This window comes from Petromyzon marinus, chromosome 9 (genome assembly GCF_048934315.1).
Source record: "Petromyzon marinus isolate PM22_M1 ecotype Great Lakes invasive population chromosome 9, UKy_Petmar_22M1.pri1.0, whole genome shotgun sequence".
Taxonomy (NCBI): Eukaryota; Metazoa; Chordata; class Hyperoartia; order Petromyzontiformes; family Petromyzontidae; genus Petromyzon; species Petromyzon marinus.
The window spans coordinates 13,263,497-13,284,668 of record NC_133675.1 but is presented as its reverse complement, the minus strand read 5'-3'; the positions used below and the strand labels follow the sequence as shown (position 1 = coordinate 13,284,668).

Genomic DNA, 21,172 nt, shown 5'->3' with positions numbered 1-21,172 from the left:
TCCCTCTATCCTGGTCCTCTCTCATGAGGCTGTCTGACCTGGCCCAGCTTCGGCGCAGGTCCCGACCACCAGCCACACGAGTCCGGCCCTCAGAAGGACATCGGCCCTCGCGGCTCTGGTGTCACACCCTGGCTTGCTTTGCCCGGCCCTCAAAAGGACAGCGAGCCAAAGGAGTTCCAGGGTCTAGCGAGTCGATCTTTTTTCTTCACTGGCTCTTCATCTTGTTTGAGTCGAACTGCCTCTCAGCTCCCCATGTCCCACCTTTTATACTGTCCCTCACTGAGGGGTGGGGCTGGGAGGGATCCCAGCATCCCCCACAGCCCCCCAGGGTGGTGGCCGTAGCGGACGTGGTTGTAGCCACCGCCCGACAACCGCGTGTCCCCGTCCCATAACACCTCTACACAAGCAAGCCCTCGAGAGTAAGCCCTTTTCGCTCTACTGTTGCTAGCTGTAGCCACGCAATCAAACTCGGGTCATCGGACTCGTAGTGCAGCATGCAAAATGTTCAGCCGCAAAAAAACCAGGTATGGGGGAGGGGGTCACAGCAGTCGAGTATTCCTTCCGCGACGTTCGTTTTGCAGCAAGAATCGCTGCCAGAAAAAATCCGCCGGCAGAGGCCACGGGGCCCCACGGGACCCATGTGACTTGGCTTTTGCCTCGGCGGCTCTTGCAGATTACTCCTTAATCCCTCGGCAACACTCTTGATGTGCCTTGCCAACTCCTTGCAATTAAATCAGAAGCCAAAAATTAAGACAATGAGTAGACAGGCTTAACTTTATTTTTGAAATGCACAAAAGCGTTGTTGATCCCATGCAGGAGTGAGTAAATCACACAGGCTTAATGGTCACGAGTTTTTTTCTTCACGCTCGCATGGTTTATATGCTAACAGCAGTTCGGAGATCATTATTCAAACCACTTTACTCTGAACATGCCGAAGCAAAAACACAATTATTTCGCCAAAAAAAATCGGAATTGGTCGCAGCTTAATTCCCGATGTTTTGGGGGGCAGTGTGCAACCGCCATCTCTGTTGGGGGAGATGCTGCTGCATTTGAGGACAAAGTCAAACTGGGGCAGCGCAGACCTCGGTACCCAGTTGAACAGAATTACTTTATTTGGCGAGGCCTCATGGTCTCGAAGGGCTGTCGGGAAACCCACAATGCTGTGGGGGATCATAACAGCTCCTGGACAACGGATGCAGGAACGCAACCAACCTGTGCAACATTTAAAACTTGAAAAACAATAAACATTATACACCTTCGTTTAGTAGGAATTAACTACAAGATTGTTTCCAAATCCAACAATTTTGTAAAATTTATCAATAAATTAGGTTAATAAATCTAATAAATCTTTGTTGTAAATTCTGCCATAAACCATACTGTAATAACTGCTTTGCTCTTTAGAAGGCAGACACTTACATGTAAATATATTTATATATTTTTTATATATAGGAATGCTCCAGTACAAATCTAAACCATAGTGTTACAGAGTATATCCCTGCCTTACACAGGAAATTGTAAATGTATGCTCTTTGTATCTAAGAGCCAATATTATTTAAAAATTTATTTCAATATACATATTCAGATATAGTTCTTATTAAAAGTAAAATTGGTCGTTGATATTAACCAAACTTGCGTAATATTGTATTAAGTGTAAGTACAGCTTTGCTCTTTAGGCACAATGGCAAGAGATCGGTGTATTGGCACTGCAAACGGACATTCACAAGGAAACCCAACCATAGCCTGCAGAACATCCCATGTAGGCTTGTCTTGGAAGCGCCACCATCTCCAAAGTATTGCCATTCAAAGTATAGTAGTTGTTAAAAACGCACGTGCTTGCCTTGTCTGGATTCCATATAAAAATTGTCACTGGTACATATATGCAGAGAGTGAGTTTTCAGGTCCACGTGCTTGCACCACTCTTGAAAAGTCCACCAAAGAGCCACGGGCAGCACAATCTTCTTTTCGCAATGTGTGCGGGCAGAGGCGCATGGACGAACACAAAACGCCGATCAGCCTGCAATTTTTCTTCCTCAACGTCACTTCTTATTTCGGCACGCTGTTTGGGGGCAGCAGGCACTGGAATGTCCACACGAACTAATGTACAAACTATAGACACGATCAGAGTTACAATCTTATTTTACAAATCACTAACAAGAGGAATAATACGGTTAGCATTCAGACTTCAGGAGCCCCTTAACTGTGCCATCATGGTGAATATACATCTACTGCTACGTGTGTAATCTTAAGCCTCGCTTTAGATGTCAAATATACCAACCACTAGCAGCGTTGTATTAGTACTTATCAATAAGCCTGTAATTGTGCATAATACAAAACTGAAAGCTGTTAATTTCAAACAATACAATTTGTTAAACATGTATTCAGTTTGCTGTAAAAAAAAACCTCCTTTACCGTTTAATCGTGGTTAGATTTCATCATGAATGCAAACTGGCCTAACATTTAAAACATGTATACACACACATAACCATACGTACGAATGCATCTTAAATCCATATACAGTATAATGTGCTGTATGTCATCGTGAATCGCCAATGAATTGTACCTAACTTTGTAAGCGGGTTGTATTACCTCTTGCTGCTTTCTTATGGCGAAAGCGATATGTAAATATTGTTACACCCCGGCTCCCGGAAGGCAGATAAGGTTGAAACCCTGAGAGCGTCCGCACAAATGGCTTGTGTTCCTGGTTCACAATCGGCCAAAGGGCATGAGTCTTGCAGAATAAATGTGTGCCTTTTCCATTGTCCTAACTCATTTGCAGTGCCCTGTTATCTTGTTATCTTCTTCTTCTTCTGACTAATCTTATTTCCAGCGCCACACACGAGTGGCACTGTCTTGAGAGCACAGATGTCCGCAAAGTTGAGTGTTCATTCAGATGATAAATATTTTTTTTTTAAATGTACATATCTAGTGTCATTAGTACTAAAAAGGTATTTCAGATGTACCGTGAAAACCGAGGCAATGCAAAAATACATTTTAAAAAAGATAAAATATCTGGCAAATACAAATTACACCAGTCATTAAAGTTTAAATTAAGCTACAAATTTAGCATGTTTTTATTTTTGTTAAAAAATAAATAAATTACTGTAGTTCGAACATTTAAGTTCTCAAATTTGTGTTGCAAGTTTACCTACATTCAGCCATTTCATGTTTCAAGGAATCAAACGTGTACAAATGAGTGAAGTCTGACGCTACGCCCAACAACAACCGCTGTGGTGGATGAAATTTCTCCAAAGCTTGCAGTAGCACCCCTCCGCCCCTCCTCATGTTTTCACAGAAGCCTCATCGTTTCTCCCCTCCGTCTGTTGCTCACTCACGAGGTGAATCGCACACCAGAGTGGCGCTGCTTTGTTTTTTACTGCCATTGGAAACAAGATGCTCCTTTGGTGGTTCTTCCAAGGAGCTCATTTGGAGGCAGACGATTTACCATTCATTCTCCCAGACCACGGGTTGTCACTTGCAAATATATTAACGAAGAGACAACAATAGCAGGCTGCCCCCACCACCAATCAGTCTGATGACGAGGCATAAGGTGTGATGGGCCACCCACACAGAATGTGTTCAATGTAGGCTGCATGTTGAGTCGTTTCTCAAAATATAGCGGCATCTACGGGGGTGATTTATCCAAAGAAGTGGAATATAATGCGACCTGCATTATTATTTAATGCCGGGGCCAATCAAGCGATGGCGCCGCATCCAATTTTGAGCCCCCCGTCAGCTGCTGACCATAGCAAAGGTGGCTGCAATGAAAATGCGTAAATATTTTCTTGGTGTTTCACTTCAAGTCCAGTCCGTATGGTATATTGCTGTGAGATATGAGAACCGCGGACAGGCATAATCAACCCACGAGAGCTGACGACTGCTTTGCCTCAAAACGCGTTCAGGCGACGGTGCGTTTGCACTACGGGAGCCGATAACTGCTCCTTTACGGCTCCCGTTTGCAGTTTTTCAAACTCCAAAAGCGACTGTGTGGGTGCCGTCGCATTGGCTTCTCAGGCTCCCCGAGGGTTACAAGAAACATACCTGAGGCCACCATTCAATTGGCAACGAAAATACATTCAGTCCCGCTGGCCACCAAATGAACTGTATAAACGTAGCCCAAGGCACCGCTTTGAAGATAATTTTGGGAGCCCCCCCCCATCCCACCCCCGTCGGTTGTCATGCAGTTGGAAGCTTCACCGGGAAGTAAGGCCACCTCTGCTCGTCCACTCGGGTCCGACACAGGCATCCCGCAATGCACAGATCCTTTGCGTACGGTGATAAAAGGAGAGGGGCGAACGCACGGATGAGCGGGGGTGGGAAACGCGTTAAGGCCTGACCGGCATCAAGGCTAGAAGATCGCACAGCGCTGCTTGGAGGATTTTCGGCTGTCACTCACGATTGCTTCAACAAAGCAGTGACTGCAGGAACCTAAGTTGACGACTTAACCACGGGCCGGCTTTTGGAGTTACATCTGGGCTGGCGCTCTGCCAAGTGTGATTAAACGGAGACGCTTGTCACACGAGCATTAAATCCTTCACGGATTCCCAGCGGGCCTCGTTCAAGGTCAGGGAGGGCTGGCTTGTCGTACGGGGGCCCTCTCACCGAGATTCGATAACAACAACGCGGCAGGCAGCGCTCGCAAATGCCTGCAATAGCTGATCATCGAGTCCCTTTGAATAAATTCTCCCAGCGTCTCATTCATATCCGAGCGTCTCTCTCGACCTCGCTTCGCTGAAGGCGCTAGCAATGTCCCGTATGTACACAGTTGGGTCGGCAGCGGCGGCACGGCTGCTGCGCCTCCGTTACGTTGAAAGCTGCAGGGAGGGCGACAGGGAGGTTGGCATAGAGGACGCCAGGGTGGGCGCCAGGGTGGGCACCAGGGTGGGCGCCAGGGTGGGCACCAGGGTGGGCGGTAGATACGGAGGCGGGCTTGGCTCGTCGGGTAGGGGCTCGGTGGAGAACACGGAGTCGTCGCCGGAAGAGCAGGTGCTGTGAGTGTCGGGGAAGCTCGGAGAGTACTGCTCCAATGGGGCCGACAAGTCCAGGTATTCCTAACGCATGCACGTAGAGGGCCACACAGTACCAAAAGGGTTAACATTTACTCGGTGAAATTAACGAACATTCGTCGATGCCATTAAAGTATCTCTCGGTGCAGAGTGGTTAAATGATACAGGGGGACTTATGAAGGGAGGGTGGTTTTTACTGGTACATATTTGTTTTAAAAACATTACTGGAAAATAAAACTTAAAGAGACATTGCACAGTTTAAATCGTCATTGGTCAACAGCCACAAAAGTAAACAAGCAACTTTAACAGTAACGTTTTGATAGTTGTAAATGTATTCCCGATTCAGAAACTCGTTTGTAACCTTAAGACTTTTCACCTCCGTGAAACAACCAGCACACGACGCTCAAGATCGTCATCAGCAACGCATGGCTGCATTCGTGGACTCGGCAGCTCACACGCGCGTTTGCGTTATACCTCCTGAGCGGTCATGGTGAGGATGCGATCCAAGTCTTCCACCAGCTGCTTGAACGTGGGCCTGTGCGAGGGGACAGCTGCCCAGCAATCCTTCATCATCATGTACCTGTGCACGCAGACAGCACGGGCAGCCGTTTACTCCAGGCTTTGCCTCATAAAAAAAAATATAAGGTCACACTCATTACACACACAAAGGAACTGCAATACCTTGCCGATCTCCATCAAGGAGCATCACGCAAACTCTGGTCATCCTCGCAGCGGTGGCTTTTGGCTGGCCATCGAACCAAGATGGTCACCGCATCGCACGCTTTCGGACGTTCTTCCAGGGCCGTCTGGAACGCTCTTCCTTCCTATATTAGGAAGCCACTGGAGCTATGGACTTTTAAATCTCGATTGAAAACTCATTTCTTTAGAACTGCTTTTTGTGTTTATTTTCTTGTCCTTCCCCTCGCACATCCGATTAGTACGGTTGGCTACGTGCGGTGCGAAATAAGTTCAACATACATACATACAGGCCTGGGTCATGCAGCTTGCACACACACACGCGCGTTGGCACTGTTGGACGTAACTTACTGCAATGCAGCAATGAAGCACCCGGCATTCAAGTGAGATGCTACAAGTCAGAATCAGAATCTGTAGTTAGACGAGAAGATTCTGATGAGCTAGGCAGCTCTTTTTCACAGATGTCCAAGTAGAAGCACGGGTCATAAAGTTCCAACGAACAATACAAAACAATACGAAAACCTAAAGGGTTGCAAAGTATAGGAAAGCGAAGCAAGTCACTAAACATAAATTAAGCATACAAGTACAAATTGTATATCTCATATCCCTTTCATGCCTCAATTTGAGTGTTAAATTAGACAGATTAAGCACACCACCGGTACCGTGTGTTTTTTTTTCAGTCGCTACGATAAAAGCAGCCGCTTGTGCAGCAGCAGGCAATACCAACGGAGGAGGACACGAAACCGCAACGCGTCAAAAGCGCGCAAAATTTCACAATCTCCGCATCGACCCCTGGCGACCCTCGCCGAGTTCACGCCCTTCCCGTTTCGGCGCGGCTCATTACTCGCAGCCGGCCTCCGCGGCACGCGCGCGCCACCAGCGGCGACCGGGGGATTTAAAGCATCGGCCCACGTGACTTCTGAACGCGACTTCAGAACGCGGTTTCCGAACGCGGTTTTTCCGATTGAGATTTACGAGCGCAATTTGTAAACGTGATTTCTGAACGACCAAAGATGAGCAAAGCCACCTGAGAGAGTGTCCACCGGCCTACGAGAGGCTTCTGCGTTTGCCTTTACGATTCCGTTGAGAAGGACTTCCACAGCTGTATCATGTTTCCCGGTGACTCGTTAAATGTGTAACACACTGGTTACAAGACTATAAAGATATCCACATGTCAGCGCTGAACATGGTTGTTAATTGGTCGATCATTGTTCACACTGATTAAAACCAAGTGACTGGGGAATAATGAATTAAGTGGCAAATTAGCGTAATGCTTAACCCTGTTCGCATAAACACTTAAATCAGTTTCCATTAGGCAGAGAAAAGGTTTCCTCAGCTTAGCACATAAAAGTGAATATAATACAATGTGATATAAATTTGACAACTTTGCACGCAATTTTCTGCAGCGTTCACCCCCCCCCTTCCCCTTATAAATCACGACCGTACATAACTGTAAACTGTGAACTACACCCTCCCTAATCATTTACCTCGTGTATTTAATTTTCTTTCTTTTGGATTTCTGCATTTAAAATACATGCACATTTCTGCCAAACAAAAAATCCCAGGTAATGCATCGCTTAATAGCTGACATCCTTCGCTTTAGGTGTGGAGCAGGAATGCGAAGTGGCCGCAGTGGAGTGAGGGGGGATAGACGCAGACAAAAGAACGCGAGGGTTTGAGCCGTGCCACTTTGCACGAACTTTGCTCGCTCCAAATTAAATATTTCACACCTGCACGCACTTGCAGTAAATCACCTACGGCATCCCAATTCACACAGGGAGGTCGAGGAGTTTGGAATGCGAAGGGGGAGGAGGGAAGAAGGATGTAAGGTTAGGGCTAGGGTTAGCTTGGGGGTAGACATTGGCATCTGATCGCAGGCCTGAAGATAAAGTAAGATAGGCCATCTTCCACACAGACACAGGTTGCTTGTGTCACCGAGCCAGCCAGTCTGAGTATGCCAGGGTCAGAGTTCAACAGGAAGGTTCAGAGAGAACCAACCTAGCATGTGACCCAGAGCCAACCCACTGTATAACATTCCATCTCTCAATCAGTCCATTATCATGCCATTTCAGGCCAATGCTGTTTATCAGCAGCCTGCATATTACAGCACACATTCCTCGCGCTCACTCACTGCCGTGTTTACACAGCACCCCCGAACGGCCCCCCTCCTGCTCCCCGCCGTGTATAAATCACCGGACGCAAGAGATTTCAAAATCTGCCTTGCTTCATGCTCCCATGTCGTCGGTGCTTACGCGATTAGTACCCCGCTGTGGACAGACAGCCATTTGTTTTATGTCTGCGTTACACAAGGCCGGGCCGCCCCAGCGCTGTTTGTGTTGGTGCAAGACCCTCGTTGAGTGACACAAGTGATTGTTAAGTAAGCCAAAGTAAACATTTAAAGGTGATATTTGCTAAATATTGGAGTAATAGATCTGATTTTTAAACACTACTCGCTTTTTTGTGCACGCAACTTGGAGGGGCAGAGTTGGTTGTTTTTAGACCCAAAATGTTAATACGGCAGTCACTTTGTTTAAAAAAAAGGTACACAATACAAGAAGTGACGTTTCCAAAGTGTAGCGCTTCACGTTGAAATGACGTTAAGATAATTTTAATTACAATATAGCCAAATTGGCAAAGGTGAAATCAGTTAAAGGAGAAAGTGCCAAACAATTTCTCTTTGTGCGGCGTCCTTTCTCAGAGGCGTGGCGCCTTCCTTACATTTAGTTCTGTCCATGATATTTACTCAAGAGCTTTGCATTGGATAGCCCTCCCAATTGTACCCAATTGCTTATACAGTATATTTAATGAAGTCCACACGATATTAAATGTCTTGCTTTCTCATTTTTTGCGTCCAAGAATTTGTACTTGCCTTGCTTTAATTATTCTAAATACCATTGTTGGTAGGTATCCTACTGCTGTCTGTAATACATTTATGTTACGCATATTTGTCTGTCTGATAAATGTTTAACATCCTTCTTAAAAATAGCCTACCATCTCAAATAGCCTACATACTATTTGACATTTTATACGTGCCAGATTTTGCACAGGATCTTTCTTAAATAAAAAAACAGTCAACACGTGCCGGCCTATTCAAGGCAACTCCTCCTGCGAGGCATGGTGTTTTTTTGTCATGCTGTAGTGGGGATGCTGTTTTTGTCATGCTGTAGTTGGTGTACTCATAGTCATGCAACAACTTGGCTCTGTGCCCACGATTCCATTCCATGTTTTGTTTCCACAAAACTCTGCGATGGACAGCGCCGCTGCAGAAGGATGGGGATAGCCCTGTAGGTGTCGGGGTAACTTATAGTCATTCCCAAAAACTTTGTCGAGGAAAATCACGAGAGACCGAGAAAGGGAGCTTAGAAACATAACTTCTGCTGTGAAGAGCTCGACTTTATACTGTAATTCATGATCGTCGCCATAATCATCATCATTATCGTCACTTTTGCAGAGCCGAATCATTTCCCCTGCGATGCAACGGCTGAATTTCAGCGTCGTTGGGCATAAAACCAATTCTTGGTGGCACCGCTTTGGCCGTGTCCAAGGTAACGAGGGCAGGCAAATAAACTGTATCGCTAAGGGCAGCCCATTCATTGTGAACACTGACGTGACTGACCATGTCCGTGGACTGGGATAAATGCTTTTGTTAGAAAGCTTATCTTGCATGGCTTAGTTTTGTGGGGGCTGTCATCGAGTCGTTTGCTCGGTTGAGATGGCTAACCTGCGATGTTGTGGCTCCAACACCAAGTGACAGTTTGGAATGGATCAAGCAATGGCCGGCCCAACAATCTGCCCACGCATACGGCGGCAGTGATCCACACGTCCGGCAGATCGTGACATCGAACGGGGGTGGGTGGGGGGGGTGTCGTCAATGAGTTGCCATTGTGTTTGGATTTTGGGGGGGAAATTCACGATGCTCTCTCGTTATCCATTTAAATTTGGAAAAAAAAAGTGTTTGTGATAAATTGCTGTTTGGTGTTTGGAGCATGCACCGATGAGTAGCAGTCCATTGCTCTTTATTTTTCTGTACCAGTGTCCAATTAATGCGATGATGCCAAGTTGTGGCATCATATCCGACTATTATGTTTAAAAGTCGTCCCACGAGGCTCGGTTTGTCACCATCAGAAGTGGACGTGGTGCTACGTTGGTCGAGAATATTTCTCTTTCTTCGTCGGGAGTTCAACATGGCGGGGACATAAGCGCTGTCGATGGTCGAGTCGTGATTATTTTCCAAAAGCAGTTGGAAAAACGCGCGATGGGTTAACGCGTGCCTTTGGCCAGGTTCTTATGTTTTTTTAAACGATAACGTCTTCCGTTTGCTAAACCAACACCTGATTGTTAGTTCAATGTATGCAGTATGCACAACAACAATGCTACATTAATAGGAATTGGACCAAGTGAGCAATAAGCAGCAATGAAGCACACAAGTAAACAACTGGTAGGATTTTGACTCAGCCAGGTATAGCTGTTATACCAGCTTGGTGATCTGCTAATTATCCTGTAGTTATGGTTAACGTAGCGCTCGGAGTGGCAAATCTCAAAGAAACACGACGCTCACAGGTTAGGTTCGACGCCGCGTGTATCGTGAGCACAAGCTGTGGATTTTAAGAACTGATGCATCAGTGCATGCTTATGAACTGTGGTTGACACCTACGGTTGCTATGACAGAGCCACACAAACGGACACGTACGAAATAAATAAACACACAATATCTCATTTCACAGAACTGTCCCTCCACGTAACAAAATAAAAAAATACACTTCCCATCAACCACAAGACCTTCTGGGAATGCATAATTTCTCCAGCATCGGTTCAATACAAGCAAAGCTCTGGATCAGTTTTTAACACAAAATGTTTCATCAGCAGAGTCGGGCTCGCTTGAACCAACGCCGAGTGAACTGCCAGACGTTATTGGCAAGGATGCTCTGTGTAAGACACGGGTCCTACTTACAGCTCGGTGGAGCAGAGGGCCGGCCTGTCCATGCGGTGTCCCTCCTTGAGGAGTTTGAAGAGCTCCTCCACGGGGATGCCCGGATAGGGAGAGCCCCCCAGCGTGAATATCTCCCACAGTAGCACCCCGAACGACCACCTGAATGCGACGAACGTGGAGCAACGGACGTGAGCGAGCAGCAGACAGGGACACACGCTCGCACACTGCCATACTGCCCACACTCTCTAACTGACGGTCGCGCTGTTCTGTACGGCGATGCTGTATGAATGCAATTTGTTCTGTAAGGGAGAATGCGTTCCCACTCAGATGTGTGTGGCCTGGTGGTCATCTCCATCCACCACAACAACCGCACATGATGATCCTCATCTTCATCGTTGATACAGCATCTTACACATTAACAGCGATGGATTTGCAGTCTATAGGCATGAGTTTTAAACTTGTCAGTCGTTACAATTACAATCATTTTTTTTTTCATTTACAGACTTGAACAGAAGTTCCCATAGCCGGGCTGCGCGCAGCAAGTTATGCACGCGGGTTTACGCCATCGCCGGCTGTACGGCAACGGACGCTTCTTGCCGCGTCTCGCACCGGGCCAGCCCCTCTGCGGCACCGGCGAGCGAGCGCCGATAGCCGACAAACCGGCGATATCGCAAAACGCGTTCGGCACTCGGTGGTCGTGCCACTGGCTCACCTGGCGCTTAAAAGTTAAAGCCAAGTTACCACCCCCCCACCCACCAACTCCCAAGCCCGCTGCGGAGGTGTACTCACACGTCGCTCTGGTGCGTGTACACGCGGTCGAACAAGGCCTCCGGCGCCATCCACTTCACCGGCAGACGGCCCTGAAAGGCGAGAGCGACGCAACGATCCGGTCGGTGGAATCCAGGCAAAAGCACACTCATTTTGGGGCAAGGCCAGCTGTGCTTATATCCAAAGCAGTGTGTTCGTATCAGAAACTTTCCCCTTTGCCTTCCCCCACCCCCCCGCCACCGTCACTAGCGTAATGTAAGCGCGTGTCTAGATTTTATCGGAGGCGTGCTTATATAAATTGCACTTAGTGTCCAGCGTCTACCGTCTATAACGGCTTTGCGGCAAAACCACGTGTACCAGCAACATGTCTGCCGCTCCGGAGCGAGTTACGTCTTCCTGTGTGTGTGTGTGTGCGTTACTGCGTATGCGTGCCTGCGTGCGTGCAACCAAAAGCGCCGACAGATGCCCAAGTCAAGTGAGCCACCGTGCTGTGGCTACAACGCCGAACGTGCTTCTTCTTTGTTGGGGCCTTTTAAGCGGCGCGATTTACCCACGCAGCCTGGCTCAGCTGCAGCACGGATGCCGTTAACAGACGTCTCTTTTGGGGAACGGCGCACCACAGGTCTCCGTTTTCATTGCAACAATCTACATGCAGCGCACCTGATCCTCTTTACGTGGACGTTATGAATGCCTATAATCCCTCTACTTTTTTGGGATTTGAGCGGTGTTAATGAAGTGCACCTGCATTATTAGACTTGGCCAATATGTAAGGAGGCAATGTGACAGATCAGGCTCAAGAATGATTAACCTGTGAAGGAACATTGCATGCCGATCTGGAAAATAAGCACCATACCCTGCACTGCAAAGTAGAACGAGTAATATTCTCATGTTAAAATGTAAGGAATATTCTTGCCATCATCTAACGTAATTATTTTGAACTTTAAAGAATTTAGTTTTAGGAATTGTCTTAATCTCAATGCAAGTTATTAGAACAGGAATTTTTAGCGACAAAAAAAGCAAAAAAATGTTCACGATAAAGATATCTATGGAAGGAAATCTGGTTGGGTTTTGGCACTGTGGTATGTACAGCCTTTGTTCGTGTTAATATACTCATATACCAAAAAAATCATATCCAAACAACCCAATAAAAACATTCAAACTCATCCTTGCCGACCACAGCAAGCCTAAAAAAAATAATTCATTTCCCATGAGCTACACAAACGGTTTCAAAGGTCTCTGCCCTCCTCTTCTTCCAATATAAAATGTTCAAGAAAAATAAATAACCGTGCTTTCCCTTCCTTTCACTATTTCATGACCGTGACAAATATTCTGTACGCCGGTGTTGGTGTCGAACGTCGCCGGTGAAAGCAAAACAAACTCACCTCACGGGCCACCTCTCTAAACCCGCCACAAACCGCAGTGACAAAGGGGAGGGACTGATGGGGGGGGGGGGGCATAGTGGGGGGGGCATGGTGGGGCTCTCCAATGCCTGCACACAAAGGGCGTAAGCTAATCTGCTTGACCTGTAGCTGTAAAAATGACCGGTCATGAAAAGTGCATAAAGCCTTTTTTGAGGAAATCGTGCAGAGGGAGAGTTGGGAGAAAAACAAAACCTGCTCGTGCCATATGTTGAAAATTGTCGTTTTTTCCCTAAATGTCAAAATATTCACGTAAAATATTAGACGTGAACACATTTATAGACGCTTAAGTTAACCGACAATGTTATTCACTCACTTGGCATTGCTGGCTTGGCTTAAATTTACTTGGTTATGCAGCTGGGCGTTACTACGGCTACTGTAAAGCCCAACTGCACACGTGCTACACAAGGCTATTTTATGATAATGATCATTGCATTTTCAATTGTAATTAAAGCACATTTTCAAAAGCAATTAGAACCGCAACTGTACCAAAAGTGGATGTTTCAACTACCTGAAATAATTTAATAGAATTATATTGTCATCGGGTGTCAATTAACCGTAATTACATTTTATATAAACCCGGATTAAGTTTGTTTGCAGCGGTTAACTGGGTTGCCGCTTAATTTTAATTCGGGTTCATTACTCGTAAAAACATCTTTGATGACACGTATGCACGCCGACGGCTAAACTGACGGTGCATAAAATCCACCGGATGTTTTGCCGCACTCCCGTTTTAAGATTTAGTCAAATGATGTTCACCAAAGTTAAAAATGAATCCCATGTTGAATTGGACCAATGACAACTCACCAAGTCGCTACGGGAGGTGTACCGCTACACCATGAGAGAGGTAATTACTTGTAGCCATTTAGCAAAAGAATATAATAAGCGTTGCGTTCATCAGCCGAAAGCTTCGGCAGTGCTCAATGGTTAATGTGATGGTGGCTCTGAGCTGCAAACAGCCAAGGAAGCAGCCTCGCTCTTTCTGAACCACAAACATAAACTATTAAAAACTAAACTATTTTTTTATTTTACCTGGTAAGGCCCCCTGAGCTACATAGGTCTTTTTCAGAAGTGACCTGGTCACAAATGATAGCTAAACGAAGTGACTTATCATTGGTAAGTCATGTTTCTAAATGTGGAAGGAAAAACCAGAGGACCAGGAGAAAAATCCACGTGACCACTGGGAGAGACACGCAAACTCCAAATACACAGCAGGCGTCGGGGTCGGGATCGAACCCACGAACTCCTGCATACCAGGCGAGGGAGTTAACATCTCGCCACCACTGGGCCAAGGGGCTCCCACCCAATGCCGTCCACCCATCACGATCCCCCGCCGCCTCCATCTTGCGCGCTCCTCCAAATATTCTACCCTCGCACTGCCGTTTCATTTACTATCGACCTCCCTTTCTCGCTCCATCGGCCTCCATTCTGCTGTTCACGCTGCCCATCTGTCACGTGATGTCCTCGCTAGATGTCCTGCCCAAATCCGTTTCAATATATATTTTTTTATCTTGTGAATTACGCCCGTTATTCTTGTTTCCAATTCTCCGTCTAATTGTCGTCCCTCTTCGTTACGTTCGCAGCCTCCTTTCCCGTTGCTCTCGCGGTTAAGTGGGAGGCCAGTACGAAGCGGGACGAAAAAGCGCGAGACGCCAGGCAGTACGAGGCCACGGTGGTGGGGGCGGAGGCGGTCGAGTGGCTCGAGACTCACGTTGGACGTCTTCTTGTAGTAGTCAATGTAGTTGACGTCACGGGCGAGGCCAAAGTCCGCGATCTTCATCACGTTGTCGTCCGTCACGAGCACGTTCCGTGCCGCCAGGTCTCGGTGGATGCACTGCGTCGCACAAACATCATCGCGAAGAGCGCGCGTGACGCGAATCGACGAAGATTGGAGGCAAAAATGCGCAGCCCTGCAATTGCTCGCTCATACCACTGTGGACAGGAGGGGCCTCCCAGTCGAAGGCGCTCGAGAGAGCCCTTGCAGAGGGCATGCAGGCCTACTCATCCATGCAGGCCTACTCGTCCATGCAGGCCTACTCGTCCATGCAGGCCTACTCGTCCATGCAGGCCTACTCGTCCATGCAGGCCTACTCGTCCATGCTCGTCAAAACATCTTGGAAGAGGGCGGAAGTGTACCCACGGTTTGCCCCACCACACGTGACCTCCTCTTGCACAACGAATGTGGTGTGCCCGTTTATGCCGCTGGGTGGACAGAGGCAGGGACTTTGGAAGCATCTAAAACAACCGCGTGTGCAAGTGGCATAATCGCGTTCATATACGGCAGTACCAATCATGATAAATAATAGTGGTTTAACTCACTCTATGCGGGTTTGGTCCGTACGGTCTACCGTATATCCTATTTCTACCCAAAATTCCCTCCATCTGGTTTGAATTCACCCATAACGCGGCTATGCGATCGGACGTGGGACAACACTGTGTGTGTACTGTACCGTACGTACCGTGTGCGCTACTCGGCAGCCAGCCGTGCCGTGCGCTTTCGCTTTGTGGAACGCATATACTGCACCGTATCAAGCGAGGGAAACCTGTAAACTGTCGTCGATGCATTTTCGAGCAATATCGGGGAAAAGAGACGTTTGTCCGATTCCTTGCGGCAACGTCAGAAAGGAGAAAGGGGAAAAATTTTGACGCGAGCAACGTCCTCGGGCGTACACGGCGAACCTTCTTGGAGGCGAGGTACTCCATGCCCCGCGCCACCTGGTAGGTGAACGACACCAACTCCTTGATGGAGAGCTGCTCGCCCTGCGCGGCGGCGGCGCCCTCGAACGTGTACTCCGTGCCGGGCGGCCTGCGGGCGCGCAGGAACTCGCGCAGGTTCCCCTTCGCCGCAAACTCCACGATCACGTACAGGGGCCCTAGGGTGGGGTGGGGGGGATTAAGGGGGTTGGGGGGGGGGCAACGGAGGTGGTTGGATAAGCGCTGGGAATGACAATTATCAGAATCTACATTTTGAGACCGAGTTACGATGACTTAACACTGCTGTTGTCAAATCACTTATGAATCCAAATTGCAACCGGAGGGTCAAGATGTCAAATCGCAGTCGTGGATCAACTCGGCCCATGGTGCCTCTGGGTCGACGTGCATGACTCTGCGGGAGCTAAGAAGCGGTTTCCCGCACCTCCGATTAGCAGAGTTGGCTACGTACGGTGCAAAAGAAGTTCAACATACAGTACGTGAATGGACTGATATAACTGTCAGGGGAATTCCATCTGCTGAAGTAGGACTGACAATGAATATTAAAACCCCCACCGCCCACCTCTCAATGTTTATACGAACATCAAGACTCGTGATTATTTTTTTTCCTTCAGTCATCCGTTACGTAATGCATCACACAGTATGCGTCTAAGTGAGCATCAACTCATTACCAAGCGCCTCTGATGAGCACGCCTGGCTAAGTAGGGTGTCAAAGAAGTTCAACGTGCGTGCATGCATACATACATACGAGCGATCGGCTTCTGTTCCTGCACCACATTTGTCCGCGTTGCCTTTGCACTAACGGAACTGTGCAAATCCCCCATCGCGAGGGAGTCGCCGCTCCACACTCACCGCCCTGCGTGCACGCGCCCAGCAGGTTGATGATGTTTTTGTGCTTCCCAATGTTCTTCATCATCTCCATTTCTGACACCAGGTCATACAGGTCCTTGTCTGTGGCATCCTCTGCGTGTGGGAGATTGGACAAAAGGGGCGAATGAATTAAATCACTGCGGCCAATGGAGCTATGCCATTAGGTCGAGTAACAATACGTCGGTGCATTTATGGTGCAGTTAGAGAGTGCGTTGTGAACAGACACACGCGACTGTCAAGAGCCCATGGGTGAAGTCGATCGGTTCAGACAAAAACACAGAATTATAAAAGCGGTCACGATTTAATATTTGTCGACGCGCGTCAGCGGCAACGGTTCGTGCGTGCGGAGCGCACGGCGTGCCCGGAACGCGTGGCTCACCCTTCAGCATCTTGACGGCAACGCGGAGGCTGCGGTTGGGCTTCTCCTTGTCGATGCCCAGCGCCTCGGCCATCACCACCTGTCCGAAGCAGCCCTCGCCCAGCGGCTTGCCGAGCGTCAGCCTGCAGACGCGCACGCAATAAAGACAATGATCCCACGCGTGTAGCCGTAACAGACTGTTGGGGCAACAGCGAATGCCGCGACCGCTAGGCCACCTGACGAAGGACCGATTCGTTGCTTCACATCGATTCGCTAGCTCACGATACGGCACGATCCATCGCGTGCGTTGAGAGCGGCTCTTTTCAATGCGTGTGTTTTACCGTATAGCATGGGTTCAGCCGATCCCTGCAGGAACTGGAGGCGATACATTTAACGATAAAATAATATAATATACATAATCTTGAACTGAATCAGGGTAATAGATTGTGACTACAGCTGGGTGATTCGTCTATTAAGGCGACTAAAAATAGTAATCGGCTACTTTTTGTGGTCGATTACTCGGGACCGTTTATAAATTGTGGTTGCCCTGGCATCCTGGATCCTCATGAAGGTGGGAAACCCCCTACAAGCCACGCCCTGCGTGACGCAGCCAACGGTGGAATCTTCCCCCCCCCCCCCCCAACTATTATTCGTACGGTTAGCCCGGCTCTACCTCGGATGGCAGGGCAGGTAAAATCATTTGCTTCGTGCTGAGTAACAAGCGATAGGAACAAGAATAATAAGATAAATTATCATGATGAGAATAACAGGTGACGAACCATTCCCGAGAGAACTCCCAGCGTGGATCTTCGGTCAGCTCATACTCGGAGACCCCGGCCAGCGTCGGGGAGTCTCCCGACGAGAAGCGGCCGCCTCGCATCACGAGCGGGACGCTCGAGTTCATAGAGCCGTTGGACTCCACCGATACCTGGGGGCAGCGGGATCCCATATGTGGTTAATAATGGACGTCGATGTTGAACGCACGCATGGACACGGCATGCCCACGACCATACATAATACCCAGAGCCACACACACCCGCAATCACAAACTCGCACACACTTGCACACCCACAGCCACACACACAGACTGAGACATTTGACATTGTCGATTTCCTATTAGAACTATTCTAGCAGTTTAGGAGAGGGCTTCAGAGATAAAAAAAAAACGTGTAAATCCCTCGGTGCACAGACCTGTTGTCCATGCGCAGCAAGTGCTGTTAGTGAGCACCTCTGAAGGTTGGCGCGGCACATGAAAGTAATTTAGCCAACACCAAACCTGGCCTCCTTTGTTTACCCAGGCAGTTTGTTAACACACCGCTGCTAAAGATCGTCCGGCATGGTGTGGGCTTCTTGCTGCCTTATGCTCCACAGGGAGCGAAGAGGAGTAAGTAAGCACCTGGAACTCATGTAAGGCTGAGTCGACAAAGGGGAGGCCCAGAATCAGTTTAGATATACCCCACTGATGTTCGCCGCAAGTGGGAATTGATCCCAGGTTGCCGGGTTCGTAGCGCAGTGCACTAAACTAATATGCTACCACTGACACACACACATGGTGCGACTGTGAATGGTGGCACCACCACCAAAGATCTCCCGTGTAGCCTTAACAGACTGTTGGGGCCAGTGCTGTTAAGCGAGCACGTATGAAGGCCGACACTGCACACGAAGGGGTGGGTGGCCAGCACCACGCCCGGCCGCCTTTGTCTCCCCAGTGGCGATGTTTACACACTGCACCAGGTACTCATTTGAGGCTAAATCGACAGGCAAAACACAAGGCCGGTTCAGATAATCGTCACTGGTGTTGGCCGTGAGCGGGAATTGAACTCGGGTCGCCAGGTTCGAAGCGCGGCGTGCTAACCGCTACACCACCGCTCCCCATTAACCACTACGCTACCACTGACACACACACACAACACAAACATTGTGCGACTGCGACTGGTGGCGGCACCACCACCATCATCATCACAATCACCTGTCTCTTGAGAGGGATGCCCTTGGAGAGCTTGCAGAGCTTGGGCTCATTGAAGGGCGGCTTCTGCGCCTTAGGCGTCCGCATTCGGCAAAATACCACGACGGCAATCATCATGAGTACGAGCAAGCCGGCCGTGCAATAAATGCCAATTTCCAAATAATCTGGAGGAGCGAGGCCGACCTTCACCTCGGTGCTCTCCGCTGTCGGGAGGGGGGGAAATCATGGTGGCACGAGGTCAAGCAACGCAGTGTGAAGCAAACGCCCGACGCAACGGTGCCGTCCAGTAATTACGCGATGTAACTATGTATGCATTTCTGTGTTGATAAGCTGCATATAAATAAGTGCTAAATGTTAACGATTAAACAATGCATTTGATTATGGCAGGTAGGAGCACCTGGTCCTTAGCACTGTACTGTGTTAATCTCGTTAAGTTTGCTAAACAAACTCAATGCGATTAATAAGCATCACTAGTTACTTAACTAAAACGCGCTGACTGCACACACAAAATGAAAACAAAAGTAAAAGAAACATTCAATATCTCAGCAATGTTTTCCTGATAATCCAGTTTGAAAATCTCAAACTTTCAACCGTGAACATGGCATTATCAGGAATACCGAAACGCGGGCTGCTTTAGCGGACCGAGACTGCGGAATGTGTCAGAAATGCGTTAGAATTTGTGAAAATATTTTTTATGAGTCCCCTCTCGTGCACATGTTTCAAAATATTAATTATTTAATAATAAAAAATCAGAACTTTTATTATAGCTTTTCCTCAACATAAAGTTGCATTTTTTAATGTTGAGCTTAATCAGTGAGACCCACCCTAATTGCTAGCCTAATATCTATTTCACAAGATCTAAATAATGTACCAATAGTGTTTAAATGAATTATTAAATCACTCTAAAATGTAACTTAAGGCCAACATTGCATGTGAGATGTTCATAATAATATGAATAGCCTTTGTGATTATTTAACATTGCATTTTTTCACGTAATTTAGCATTCGTACATATACAAAATTAGCATTTCAATTGAAAAAAAATATTCAATTGTACTCCAGTACTGTAGTCAATTATGCAACCCTAAAAAATAGACTTGACTTGTAAAAAAAAGCCATATTTGGATCAAGTGTTTGTGTTTCGTCAGCTAAAGCAGTTCCGGTTCAGTGCCTAGCAGCCCCTCTCGGCCAGATAATCGAGTTTAGAGCAGCATCTGCCCAAACCGGAGGCTCGTTTATTATCGAGGTGCCGAGAGGGAACAACTGCTGCTACCGCTGCTTCGTAAAATAAAGACAGCGGCATCAGCTGCTAGGCATCAACACCCACATGCAGAAAAACAAAACACGCGAATGTATACAAACTGCACACTTTCCACGGCGTTACAAAGTGCTTCCGATTACATCTGAACCCATCTGGACACAGGCTTTCTAAGGACGTTTTCCTGGGGTTTTTGTTGTTGTTGTTGTTATGTCCTTCTCTTGGAATGCATTTTAAGAGTGGCTGATCAAAAAAAAATCCAATCTGGTTGGTCGCCTTGGCGAGGGATGGCTGCTGGAGCGCATGAACAATCTGTTGTTTCCGCGGCAACTTTTCCTGCTCAAAAGTCAAAAGGGGACCTTCTCGCGAGCTTCAATGGGCAGCCAGTACCTGTCCCACACCTAACCAGGTGATTTCTGTCGCTCTGAAATCCGTGAAGTAATAATGCTGGCAAAAAAAAGCACGTGTGTAAAAATTTCTACTTCGTGTGTACGGAGAAAAAAAAAGCAAGCCTCATGTTACGGGCTAAACTGACCACCCGATGCTTCATTATTATGACTGGAAAGGAGTACCTACAGGCAGCGATTTTATGACTCTTATAAATAGTATTTGGCACAAATCCCAAAAATAACTAAATAAACCTAAATCCACTGCCAATTAAAGTATGTTTCTAAATATAAGCATCTACATCTATAGTATTAAAGTAAATTATTTTTGTGAACAATAAATGCATGTCATAAGGCTAACCATATAGTTTACAGGCTTATTAATAGTTCACCCCTTAAGCGATGCGATGAAGTATAACACGAATCGGGATATACGATTTAATTTCAAGGCCAATTATTTGTCTCACTTGTGTTCGCTCCATTAGCCTAGATGCAGCAGGCCTACCTTTCGCGTACTACTTGGGACAAATCGTAAACCCTCCTCACGCCCTCCTCGACACGCGTATCGCAAGCGTAACGATTCATTCCAAATTGACGAACCGATGCCATCGTTAACTGCCAAACGGTTGACCCGGAGGTCGAGGAGCGTGTGTGCATACTGCCCACACGGAGGCTCCCCTCTTGAGAGTTCTGCGCCTTCCCACCGCCACCCCCCCGCCAAACACTGGATGCAGAGATTCCCAGCTGCTGTGTTCAGTGGCTGCGCGTAGGCAACCTGCTCCGAAGCCGGTCCAAAAAAGCAACTCCT

At 47.6% G+C, this 21,172-nt stretch overlaps 1 protein-coding gene across 5 annotated transcripts in view; it reads right to left on the bottom strand.

Moving 5' to 3' along the window:
* Positions 1–756: 756 nt before the first annotated feature.
* Positions 757–21,172, bottom strand: part of LOC116940485 (fibroblast growth factor receptor 2-like) — an 89,090-nt gene continuing 68,674 nt past the window's right edge. For 3 of the 5 annotated variants that reach the window (XM_076065920.1, XM_076065919.1, XM_076065921.1), the window contains 10 exons: positions 18,725–18,924; positions 17,535–17,683; positions 16,777–16,898; positions 16,380–16,490; positions 15,486–15,688; positions 14,527–14,649; positions 11,419–11,489; positions 10,651–10,788; positions 5,478–5,583; positions 757–5,048 (listed from right to left, as the gene is read on the bottom strand). In XM_076065920.1, the coding sequence (XP_075922035.1) occupies positions 4,800–5,048; positions 5,478–5,583; positions 10,651–10,788; positions 11,419–11,489; positions 14,527–14,649; positions 15,486–15,688; positions 16,380–16,490; positions 16,777–16,898; positions 17,535–17,683; positions 18,725–18,924 (1,472 nt within the window). In that variant the 3' untranslated portion in view covers positions 757–4,799. The remainder of the gene's footprint in view (positions 5,049–5,477; positions 5,584–10,650; positions 10,789–11,418; positions 11,490–14,526; positions 14,650–15,485; positions 15,689–16,379; positions 16,491–16,776; positions 16,899–17,534; positions 17,684–18,724; positions 18,925–21,172) is intronic. The other 2 variants (XM_032950375.2, XM_032950374.2) reach the window with 1 other exon arrangement.